This window comes from Vombatus ursinus, unplaced genomic scaffold (assembly GCF_900497805.2).
Source record: "Vombatus ursinus unplaced genomic scaffold, bare-nosed wombat genome assembly UNPS02014830.1, whole genome shotgun sequence".
NCBI lineage: Eukaryota > Metazoa > Chordata > Mammalia > Diprotodontia > Vombatidae > Vombatus > Vombatus ursinus.
Genome location: NW_020954608.1, coordinates 45734172 through 45747351, shown reverse-complemented (window position 1 = coordinate 45747351; position 13180 = coordinate 45734172). Strand labels below are relative to the sequence as shown.

The 13180-nt window shown below is 34.8% G+C and overlaps 1 protein-coding gene across 3 annotated transcripts in view; it reads left to right on the top strand.

Annotated features, from left to right (window-relative positions):
- The window catches only part of AEBP2 (AE binding protein 2), a 53964-nt gene extending 47572 nt beyond the window's left edge, over positions 1-6392 (top strand). The window contains exons 6-10 of one of the 3 annotated variants that reach the window (XM_027838810.1): positions 700-767; positions 2238-2351; positions 2604-2670; positions 4690-4716; positions 5258-5314. In XM_027838810.1, coding sequence (XP_027694611.1) covers positions 700-767; positions 2238-2351; positions 2604-2658 — 237 coding nt within the window. In that variant the 3' untranslated portion in view covers positions 2659-2670; positions 4690-4716; positions 5258-5314. Of the gene's footprint in view, positions 1-699; positions 768-2237; positions 2352-2603; positions 2671-4689 lie in introns of all 3 variants that reach the window. The other 2 variants (XM_027838811.1, XM_027838809.1) reach the window with 2 other exon arrangements.
- Positions 6393-13180: the final 6788 nt, after the last annotated feature.

Below are 13180 nucleotides of genomic sequence, written 5' to 3'. Positions count from 1 at the left end.
TTATGCATATTAAATCTCTAATGTGCAAAATTACATTGTCTACCAGGGATGTTCTTAAAAAATCAAAGTATTTTATTCTTTAGATATAATTCAATTTTCATTTGGAATAATTGGCTCTTATGTGATTCAAGTATGGATCTTATTAAATTCAAGACACCATTGGTCAATCTAATATGAAAAAGGACAACAATTATAGAACATATGTTGATCCATCTATTAGCATAGGACTTTTAGTACTGACATCTTAGCTTTTCATATCGTGACTTTCTTATTCTTTATAGGCCGTTTATCATTGACTTACATAATTAATATGAAAGTTAAGCTCTTAAACAAAGAAATTGCCTTTTTGAGTTAACCAACTAGCCTTTTAACTTGTCAATTGAAAAATGCTTTTCAAATAGTATTTTAGATATAAAACTGAAACAGACTTTGAAAAAGATTCTACATTTCACAGTACCTTTTAATAGCATTTTCGGGAAGAGGTGTATTTAGTGTTTTGGTACATCATAATTTCAAGTTTTTACATTTAATTTTTCCTCTTTAATTCAATATGGAGGTCATTTTAAAAAAATGATTCAATTGACTTTGTGGCATATTGAATGATTGGTACTGGAGGAAGTGGGAGAAACACATGCAATTTTCCTTGTTTTAAAATGTACATTTTCCACATTTCTTTGTCATTTTTAATACCATTAATAGGTAATAGCCAAGAGAAAAGAAGATTCTGGAAAAATAAAACTGCTGCTTCATTGGATGCCAGAAGATATGTAAGTATTAGAAATTTTAGAAGTGAACTACTGTTGGGTTAGTATCTAGGTCTTTAATTAGAGAATTATAATGGTAAACAATTTCCTAAATAGTTTTCTTTTAACCAGTTGTTAACAATAAACAATACAAGAGCTCCAAATTTTTTTTTTATACCAATTTTCTTTCTTCTTCTGTGACTTGCCCAGGGTCACAGCTAGTAAGTGTCAAGTGTCTGAGGCCACTTTTGAACTCAGGTTCTTCTGACTTCAGGGTGCCACTTAGCTGCCTCTGTACAATTTTCTTTTACATGTGCTAAGGTGTTCATTATTTTTACCTTTTTGGGGGCTAGAGGAAGGTGAGATTCTTGGATATATAAGTAATGGTATCAGTATATTATAGAGGAGACAGTATATTATATTCTGGAGGCTTTTGATTTCTAGTTTGGACTCTGCCACTTGCAAACACTTTGACTAGGGGGAAGTTAGTACTTTTTTTTTTTTTTTTTTGCCCTTAATTTCTTCATGTGTAGAATGAATGAGATGGAATAGAAGATTGCTTCTAGTTCTAAAATTTTATGATTTTACTTTAATAGCTTGCCTACATAATTGTTATAGATTTAAATGTTCCTACCTTCATTTTCTCAAACAAGTACTTTTTAATTACACAAGTAGTTGTTTTCTTGAGCTGGTGCTGTTTCTTCATGTTCATATTTGACTGCCTGGCCAATATCTGTAGCTTCAGAAAGCAGGCCACATAAGCCCTAAAGTAGATTTTGAGCAGTTGAAGACATCTGACATAATTAAAACTTAGAGGCAGAATTCTACTAAGATTTTGAGCTACATGGGATATTACATTGTTTGGTGGCTTCTGTGGCTCCTGTTTAACTAGGCAGAGAGGTATAGGTGAGATGAATCACAGGAAAGCAGTAAATGTCAGAAAGTGAAAGACAAGAAAGTTGATTATTTGTGGGGTGGGGTGGGGTGGGGCTAGGCAGTATGACAGTGAGATAGGGGCACCCAATGAAGGCTGGCTTTGAAAAGATCAGGGACGAAATATGCTAAATCGAAATATGTTAAATCATTGTGGAATTAAACTTTTAGTTTATTCTATTTTTTCAATAGTAATGGAATTTGAGTTGGTTTGTGTAATTGTTTGAAACATTTTAATGCAGGAATATGCCATCTTATCTTTAAGAATCCAAAACTAGTCTACTCTTCTTTAGGCCTTTTATGGAGCTTTTATACTTATAATTTCAAAACTATTAAGATCTTTCAGTTCAAAAAGGAAATATTTACTTGGCATCAGTAGCTTAAGAACATTAACAGCTATGGAATGTTTATTATTAAAGACATGCCCTTAAGAAGCACCACCTTTTATAATTTCTAGTAATAATATTTTAAAGCCAGAAGGTTTTTAATTGTACATTTACCATTTAACTTAGGGGTGAGAAAGAAGTGATCTTTAAAAATGTTTTATATTTTTCCCCATAGTTTGCCTGATGTGTGGGTAAATGAAAGTGAACGACATCAACTAAAAACTAAAGTAGTTCATTTATCAAAGCTACCCAAAGACACTGCCTTGCTTTTGGACCCAAACATATACAGGTAATTTCATTTTGAACTTTTATAGAGCATAACCATTAAGACTCACTAAGCTTTTTAAAAAATATTGTATGTTGAAATTAATGCAAGGGATTGTTAGGGCAGGAATGTCAGTCTTGGTTAGTGCCCAGCAAGTTCTGAAGTTTTAAGAAATTCTTAAATAATCTACCTTCATGAACTGAAATCTAGTTACTGAGAAAGAGGGAATGTGTTTATTTACCAAGTGTATTTTACTTTTTTGTGCTTGGTATACAGAAATTCTAGTAAAAGAAGTACATACAGTGGAATCCTGAAAGATCACTTCTGTTAAGATCACATACTGGTTTGTATGCTAATTTTTTTCAAGTCCAAATTTATCTTAAGTATTTACTGTTCACTTGTAATACAATGTAGTATTACTTTGAAACCAGTACTTTTCATGTAAGTACTGCCAGTTTTTTTGGTAAGACTTTGTGGGGGAGGGAAAGAAAGTACATATTAAGTGTTCTAGGTAGTTTAAACAATTTGATTTTCAAAAAATGTTTCTTTGGTGACACAGGGTTAAGTTTATTAGATTAAAATGGTCACATTTATAATAGATTTTTTTTCCCTCCAATCTGGCCTGCTTTGGCATTGGTGTACTATTGGTGTACCATAATACAAATAACAGAATGAAAATAAAGACTTTTAAAAAATGCTCAAATACTGCAAGAAGTTTAGGATATATTGATAAAGAAATTAAATTCTTGGAACAAATTATAGTTTTATTCATGTCACCAGTTAATCTTTGGCAGACAACTACAGGACTAAAATAATGTTCATAGTACAATGCATAATGCATTGCATACGTACATTAGAAATTTCGTAAGTTTTTGTTAAGTTGATTTGTAATCTATAATGGCCAATGGGTATTGGGAATTATTTTCTATTTCACTCCTGATCAAATTGAGGAGTGGAGCTTTTAATAAATCGAAATACTTTCATTTTAGGCATTTTGAAGCACAATTTGCTTGTTCATTTTTTTGAGCATTATTCAAAACAACTGAATCCTAATACAACAAAGTAATTGCTCTGAATTTCGCATTTTGTTTTTCACCTTTGGAGTTCAGAGTGGGGAAATATGCATTTCAGATTCAACAGATATTCCTCAAGGTATAAGTAAAAGCTGTGAGCATAGAGTCTGCGTATCCTGTGTTTGGATTGATTCTCCTTTTGATACCTTCCTTCCATGAATTTCCTGTATTTAAGAAAAAATTGACCATCACTTTACCCATATTTAGGTTTTTCTCAAGATTATTATGTGGTGGTTAGAAAAAAGTCTTTAGTTGCTGATATTAACTTTGTTTTGATACTGTAAATGTATTGTGACAATTAAATTGTGGTGCTTCCTTAGTCTCTTGAAATCTTCCTAGAGATGTTCAGCATTGAATAATCATAGATCTCCAGCCTTTGAGTCAGGAAGATCTTTCAGTAATGTATAAAGTGATGACTATAGGAAAGTCCCATAACCTCTAAGTGCCCCAGGCAACTCTTTAAAAATTATAAGTTATAGATTACTTCCTGATCTGCGTTTTTGGAGGGAGTTTGCACACAGGAGTTCTACACTGGGAATTTCCCATACTGATAAGCCCCAAACCCCATCTCTTTTTGACCCTTCCCAAGAGGAAGCCCTCCTCTGAGGTTGGCCGTTTGACCATAGAAAAGTTATAGTACTACTTTCACACAGGGTTTCCAATTAGGATTGGGAAGGCTGTTATAGTTGGGGATTGTGGGCCGTCTTTGTAGTTTGTGTAGGCCTCAATATCTGTATGTGTTTAGGGGTTAGACTGAAATATTTCTAAATTTCCATCCAACTCTAAAATTTTTTGATTTTTGGTTTTACATTAGGGAGCTGAATGCCTTTTTAAGGGATTGAGGAAAACTTTTTTTAAAGTTATCTAATTTATGTTAGATAGAAAATTTCTTGTGATAAGAATATAGTGGAACTGATAAACTAGTTTAATGAAACAAGCCTTAGCATTGATAAGTACATTAAAGCAATTCCTTCTAAATTTTTCTTTTCCTCATCTGTCATCTCATAGACAAACGTCCTGTTGGGAAAAAATACAAATATTAATACTTCTTAAGAATCAATTTCAGATATAGGGTGAGCTAGTAAGTTCTGACAAGGAAATTTTAGCAGAGGGTTAATAGTAAATAGTAGAACCTAAAAACTTGAATAAATAAATTCCACAGAAAAGTGTCAAATAACAAATATTACATGTATATATTTTGCTATAAAAGAATTTATCATGAATAGTTGTCTTGTTTGTAGTTTTTAAAAAACCTTTATAATAAAATACATATTTTTTCTTTTTTCTAGAACAATGCCACAGAAGAGGTTGAAGAGGTAAAAATAATAATAAATAAATAAAGCAAACAAACGGGGGATACTATCCTACAGTCTTAGTCACTGACAATGGGTTTAGGAATAAAGTTGCACATTAGAGTCAACCCCTTCCTTTTTTCTCCTCCCTCCCCCAGTATTTAGATAATATTTATGCTTAGTGTAAACATTCTGTGAATGAAGTAGATGCTTCTGTGGAATGTATTAATATATTACTGTATATCCACATTTTCATGGAATGGTACAGTGGGAGACTGAGCAACCACTCTTCTGGCAACTTAGTGGAACAACTTCTTAAAAGCTTTGCATGCTTGCTGCTTTAAGCTGCTTTTCTTTAGTGATTCCAGTAGTTTATATTTGAAAAACATTATTCAATTTGTGCCCTTAACAAATTTCAAAAGCACTCTAAGAATGTTTGTTTCTACAGTGTTCATTGATTTAAACTCGATTAAGATATTAAGACAATGAAAATTATCAGGAGATAATTTTAATTTTCAATTATGATTAATAGATGTGATTGGTTGCCATTTGTGTTCTTTTGCAGAACTCTGATAAGAAAAGTATTCAATTTGTATTTAAGCAAACAGTGAACGTCATTTGCAATCAACCAAAAATTTCATCTATCGAATTAGGGCTGAAACTTAAACTGTTAAGAGTGTTGCAGTATGTCTGGTGACTCCCTTTTCAGGATTAGGGCTTTCTCATGGAGTACAGTATGTTAATATTTGCTTACATAATGAATCTGTTACGGTTTTTGAAAAACCTATATTTCAGAATTTTTGAATACTCTTGATGTTTTCAATTTAAGACCGATTTTTTTTCATGAGAAAAGCAATTGATTTTTTTCTTTTGATGTAAGAAAAAAAATTGTTTTTTTTTTTTTACATATCTGGAAATTGAATTCTTTATGCACCAAAGTTGGTTTGGGAAAATAAAATAAATCACTTTCTTGCTTATTAAGCAAGAAGCCATATGGATTTTTTTTAAACTTAAAGAAATAGAAAATTGTGTAACTTGTTAGTCTTGTATGGAGACAAAAATGTTGCATAGAGATAATAGAACGTTGCTTGTAAATAATTCAGCAGATTTGTAATATATTTTTATATTATGAAATGTACTGTAGATGTTTTTCTAGAGGCATGAAAGTTAAAATGTATATATTATGGTAGAAATAATATTGAAGGATATTGTAATTCACTAGTGCTGCCAGAAGAATTGTTAATAAAGCACCTTCCTTAACAATAAATGTCTTTTGGAGACTTAAGGGACTATGTACTACTGTTAATATCTGTTGTAAGAATGAAATACATTGAACATCCTTCCAGAAGTCTTTGAGGGATGAACAGTAACCATAATAGAATTATGGCACTCATTTCCGACAGTGACCGTGAAATCAATTATTTCCTTACTGTTGGAAGGACCTATTGTAAAGTATGTTGTAATGTGCAGTCAAACTGCACAAAATCCTCCTAATTGAGGAGTCTTCACTTTACTACAGTAAATATAAAAACCAGCAGTTTTTACACTAAATTTTTTTAAAGAAGAGACAAAAGTTTAGAATTAACCCTTTGGTTCCAAGATGAGAATTTTCATGATAACACAGTGCATTTTGCATTTACATAATTTTTTTAAAAAAATTAAAAAAAAAAAATAAACATGAGAGGCCTTCTTGGTTCCAATGGGTTAAAAAGCTCTAGAAATAATGAGTCATGAAATTAAAAGAAGTGCAATTACAGCACTAATGTTAAGACATTCTGGAAAGGTTGTTTAATAAGAATATTATACATAAGCTCTGTAGCAATGTGATTTTTTTTTTCCTTTTTCTTTTTTTTTGGATATTTTTCTTTTGGTTTCTGTTCTTTTGCTGGAGCACTTCATCTACTGCTTTATTCTGTACCTATAAAGTAACCTACAATCTCCATTGTTATCTTAAATTTGTTATGAAATTGCCAATAATCGGATATATAATTTGTATCTGTATTTTATTTTATTGCTTCATGTCCTTGTAAGTCATTCATAATTGACAGATGATTGTAGCCCTTGCCTAAGTATTTTTTCTAATAAAACAAAGCAAATCACATCTAGCTTGAAAGTTGTTACCTTTCAATTTAATTTTAAAGTGGCAATTGCAGATTTAAAGTACATATCCTTTTTGATGCATCTCATTTGTCATTTAAGATTCTCAGGTTGATTAATTTGAATCATATGTACCTTTTCCCTTAATTTTTCCTCATTTCCATACCTCCTGTTGGTGTTAGCTGGATCTTGATTCACATTATTACCTATTCATACTGTATCTGAAAGACATTATTGGAAGATAAAGCAGGGAAAGAATATTAGTAGCAAAAAGAAAGTGTTATTGCTTCCTAATAGTGCACGTGGAATAGCACATTGGTAGAGATTTCAGACATCAAAATCAGTGTTTGATTTATCTATTTTTTTATGTTACTCCAGTTGGCAATAGTAATTCACCATAGAGACTTAATAGAAATACGAATAATTAGGCATATGAAGTGTAATATTTCTAACATTCTTCAGTATTGCTATTTTGACTTTAATATCTATCAACAAGTTCGTGTGTTATTTCTAATGTTGACTTCAAAATATTGCCACCCCCATTTTGCTCTACCCTACTTATTATGTAGCCAATAGCATCCATTTTTTTTTTTTGCATCTGTATTTGGGTCAATAAAAAGAATGGCTTATCATTCTGTACCTCAGATGTATCAATATTTGTCCAATATTTTCTTCATAAAAAGTTAAAATAGAATTTGGATAAAGTTAAAGATACTGTATATAAATTGCATCTAGCCCTGTAATGTTGCAGAACCTTCTAAGTAAGCTCCGAAGTGACTCAAGGGTCTGGCATAATTATCCAAAAAGGAAGAGCCAAGTGGAGGAAAAATGCCTGTTGTTCAAACTGATTACATGTAGTTAGATAAACAACTCTTAGAATTAGTCTTGCATAGCATAAAGTTTGGACTGATGGTGCAAATGGATAGTAGTGATCTGGGCCCAGGAAGAGAGTAGACTGCATGGCCTCTGACAGATTGTTTTGCAGTACTTTTTATGACCCAAAGTACCATTTATGACTCCATGGAAGAAAAATACCGGTTTCTGAATACTTAAATGTAGTTGGTTATGCAAAAGGCGGTGGTGTATCAGCAGTCAACAGTGTCATCAGTGAATTATTACACAGCAGACCTGGCGTAAAGGATGTCTGTGTCATGTGACTGAACCAAAAGGTAGACTAGTCACAGTGTAAAGGTAGGGGGTGTAACTGAAGAATACCTTGTATGCACCTGATCAGTATCAAGAGATCTACAGGAACAATTTTTGCGTGACCCCTAGTGACAGATACTGACAGGAGTTTTCACATAGATGAGTTTTGATCATCAGAGAAGTCAGGAAAAATCAGTTGATAAATATTAGGCATTAAGAATCAAGTTTTATGTATACTTAGAATGATAAATACACTACTACTGTTAACTAGCATTTATATAGAGCTTTAAGGCTTGCAAAGTGCATAACAAATATCTTGTCTTACTCAAGACACAGACCTGAGAAAAATAGGTGCTATTCCCCATTTTACAGATAAGGAAACTGAGGCAGAGCTGGGTTACTCTGAGGTAACCCAGAGTTACAGCTAATTAGTTAAGTGTCAGAGGCTAGATTTATACTCAGGTCTTTCTGACTTTCCTCATTTCCTCATTCAACATTCCTCCTTTCCACTTAATAGCCTCTATTGAAGGAGACATATAAATAAATAGTCACAGAATAGCTGGAGTGATCTGAAACAGTCTCTTGCAGGAAGTGATAATTGAAGTCAATCTTAATGAAAGCACAGCTGGATAGGGACAGTATTCTAGCCTTGGGGGTAGCCATTGTAAAGATAAAGCAATAGGAGATGAGATACCATTTGCAAGAAACTACAAGTTGTCTGATATATTGCAGGACTTTAATGATGAGGAGATTGGAGATCTCTTCTATGAGAAGATTGAAAAAGTATAAACAGTCATCTATTTTGTGAAAAACTTTAAATGCCTATCAATACATTGTTGAACTATTGGAGTTTATTCATGATGGGTGCTAGGTACATACCTATAGTGTATGAAGCTTTGTGGTGGATAGATGGGAGTGGGGGGAAAAAGTCAAGGAGACCAATTCAGTTGACCTGTTACAATACTGCTATAGCAGTACAATCAAGACCTAAGTCAGAACTAGGTGGTGACTGTGAATAGAAGGGAAGCAATGATATAGGAGAGGCCAGAAGGTTACTAAAATTACAAAATAAACTGTGATCAGAGTGAGAGTGAGATGTTGATGCCAAGGTTTTGAACCTGGGAAAGAAGGAGGGAGGTGTTGCCCCCCAAATTCATAATGGAAATGTGAAAGAAGGAAGATTGGAGAAAAGAGAATTGGGTTGAGATGGCTATGGACCATACTTTAGATATCAGTAGGTCAAGGATTAGAGGTCAAGAGACTAATTTGGGTATATAGGATCTTAGCTTCAGCATAGGGATGAAAATCGAACTAATTAATGAAAGCTAATGAGATCACTAAAGGAGATATGTTTTGGCTTAGGAATCTCTAATTCTTTGGATTTGACAAGGATTGTGATCCAGTGATCTGAGACTGAGAAATGGCCAGACAAGGTAAAAGGCTACAAGAGAAGATGACATCATTGTCACAAAAACGTAGGGGAAGGTGTCCAGTGGAAGTATGTCAATGTTACAAGAGGTCTTTGAGCATGAGGATTGAGAAAAGGCTGAATTTGGAAATAAAGAGGTCATTGGTAATTTTGGATAAAGCACTTTCAACTGAATAATGAGGTTGAAAATCAAATTGTTGTTAAGAGTGAGAGGAAAGGAGATTGAGGCACTGATTGGAGACAGCTTTCTCAAGGAATTTCTCCAGAAAAGGGAGGAAACATAAGGAATTAGCTGCTGGGGATCCATGGAGCAAGATTTATTAAAGTATTGTAGGGTGCTGTCATTCTACTGAAAGGGAGTTTCCTTTGTCCGGAGTACATCTCCATTAGAGATGAGTAAAGGAATACATAGTGGAGAATGTTATGAGATAAAAGGGGATGAGGGAACTTTCAGTAAATTTTCAATAAATAGTGAATTTGGGACAGGGGGTAAAGAATGAGGTGAGTTGTGGCACCTTGGGAAGTTTGAGTATGTTTTGGGACCTGTGGAGAGTTAGAGAATTAAGTGTAGGATTGCCCAATTATTAAAGGGCCCAGTTGAGATTAAGTAAAATAAGTGTTAACTTCTGGGCTTTCAGGTTTGAATAATGTTTACTTTTGATATCAGGTATTCATAGCTCATTTAAAAAAGTATCCAGCTTGGAATATTTTTTTTTTAAAGATTCTGCAATCAGTGTTCTGAAAAATGGTCATTTCATTGTTACCAGAGTTTGAAGTTTTGTATTTGGAATTGGTGTTTAAAAAAAAAATGCAGGTGACTCACGTATCCACTAATATTTTAAACAGTTCAGGTTGGGAGTTTTGTCAGACCATTGTCACCTATCAGTATGAAATGTTATTAGTGTATAAAACAGTTCATCCTAGTATCACAGTGTCATATCTGTTAGGTATGTGCTTTAGCCTTAAATAATGTTCAGCAACAGTCACGCATTTACTAAGCAGATACAACATTGTTTCAGTCAACATGCTTGGGGCTATGGATACAAAGACAAACAATCAGGCACTTTACTCAAGGAATTTATTTACTAATAAGTAGATAATATAAATATAAATATTATATATATGTGCAATGGAAGGCATGTAGAAAACATGAAGCAATACAAAACACTGATTTATAGTGATCAGGAAAAGGTTTTATGCAAAAACAAGCATCCCAAAAGACTTAGGGAAGGAGAACATATGATGGACCCTCAATTCAAAGGCACATTGATAGGAGATGGTGTGTTGCGTGAGGAATAAAAGGATCAGAATGAGTGGATTATATAGAATCTAGAGTGGGGAATGTGTATAAAGTTGTGAAGATAGTATGGGGCTAGGTTGTCAGTCATTAAGCATCTACCACATGCTAAGTGCTGGAGATACAAAGTAAAGCAAAAGATAATCCTTGCCCTCAAGGAGCTTACAATCTAATGGGGGAATTAACAAGCAAACAAATATGTACAAATATGTAAATAGAAAATGATTAACAGAAGGAAACCTCTGAAATTAACAGTAATTGGGAAGTACTCCTATAGCATAGAAGATGGGATTTTAGTTGGGCCTTGAGGGAAGCTAGGAGGGAGAGCTTTCCATCCATAGGACACAGCCAGGCAAAATGCCCAGAGCTGAGAGATGGGTTCATGGAGCCCATGTTCTGTGAGTGTTCATGGAAGGGCAAGGAGACTAGTGTTATTAGATGGAAGAGTATGTGTTTGTGGTTGATTGTGGGTATACAGTGTTAGAAGACTTGGAAGATGAGGGGAAGGATTGATTATGAAGGGCTTTGAATGCCAAACAGGATTTTTGTCTTTGATTTTGGAAAGCAATTGGAGGTGGGAAAGGGTTTAGGCAATATGTCAGTTTTGGACATATTAAGTTCAAGATGTCTACTGGACATTCAGTCTTAAAGGCAGTTGGAAATGTGAAACCAGAGGTCAGAGAGATAAATAGATTGGAAAATTCATCATAGAAATGGTAATTAAAATACATAGGAGCTGGTCCATTAAATGGAACAATAAAGAGGGAGAAAGAAAGTGACTCTAGGGCAAAAAGCCATATTGGCACTCCCACCCCCCCAATATTTAGTAGTTGGGACCTGGATAAGGTTCTAGTAAAGGAAAATGAGAAGTGGTCAGATAGAATCAGACAGTGGTGCCTGAAAAATGTAGACATAAAGAGTATCAAAGAGGAATGGTCAATAGTGTCAAGAATGGGGATTGAGAAAAGGCTATTGGGTTTGGCAACTAAGACACCATTGGTAACTTTGGAGAAAGCAATTTTCTAGAATGATGAAGTTGGAATCCAGATTGTAGGAGCTGAAGAAGACAGTGAGAAGAGAGGAATTGGAGGATTCTATTGTGAAATGGCCTTCTCAAGGAGTTTTGCCGCAGAGGGCAGAAGAGATATACATAGGAAGATGACAAATGGTTTTTTCAGCCTTGACATGTTTGCAGGCCATAATGAGTCAGCAGACAGTTTGAAGATAAGTGAATGTGGTCGCTTGTTTAGAGGGGTTAGCCGGGGCAAGGAGTAGGTCCCCACTTTGTTTGAAGGAGGAGATAATGTCAGAAGCCATCAGCGATATGAGATGAAGAATGGAGAAAAGGGAGCTTGTGGTGAATATCTTCAATTTTTTTTCTATAAAATATGAGGCACTGTTCTCAGCTGAGCAGGTTGGGAGAGGGGCAGTTATGGGAGGTTTGAGGTAGAATAAAAAGGTTTAGAAGAGTTTAGAATGGGGTGTCAAATCGATAAAGGAGAAATAGAAGGGTTGCTTAGTATCATTGAAGGGCCAGTTGAGGTTGTATGACATAAATTTGCACTTAGAACTGTTGGGTGATTTTTGCCACCTTTGTTCAGCGAGTTTTGGTTTGGGAAGGCAGAGGTGGAGGTGGGAAGCCAATAGATTATAGTCAGAAAAGGGCATTTCAGACTTTGTGAATATGAAGGTCATGAATTCATTGTGTATTGGTGAGTGGTAACAAGATCAGTGATATGAGTATCTTTGTGTGTGGCTGAGATAGGATGGAAGAGTAGGTCATAAGAAAGCAAGTAAATCGATGAACTGGTTAGGATGTTTCAGAGTGTCAATATGTATGTTGAAGTCTCTATATAGAGTGCAGGAGTTGGGGAGGAAAGATTATGAGCATGGTACTGAATTGAGAAAGAAAAGGGAATGTTCAGGAGGTCTGTAGACAACAGCTCCTAGGATTTTGGTTCAGTGAAAGATGTGGGTTGTCTGAACCTTAGAGGAGGGAAGGTTACTTGGGTGATGGAAGAATCTGCAAGTAGCAATGGAGATCAAAGAACATTCTACCTTCCCTGGATTAATTAGTGAGCCAAGGGGAGTAAGTGAGATTGTAGCCAGTACTGGAATGTGGCCATGGAGACTGCCATCAGTGGACAGCCTGCTCTTGGTGATGGCCTGAAAGTGGAAGAAGAGGAAGAAATTTAAGATGAAGCGAACCTTATTGCCTATGGATCAGGTATTCCAGAGGGCACAGTAGAAGGGCTGTGTTGGCTGAGACTTTATGATGGCAAGTTTGAGGGAGTTGAGGATTAGGAAAAGGTGGTAGGGGATGGGTAATGGGGTTTGGGTTCAGAATTACTGAGATTTGTCGAGTATGACCAGGTGTGGATATCTTAATCATTAAGTGGAAGCACTCTTCTTCTAGGGGAGGCAGGAGTTCAGATAGAAGATATGAGCAGCACCTGATGGAAGGCCCCTGTTCCCCCTCCTCTCCTCCCTCTGAAGGTTGGATATCAGGTAGGACATGG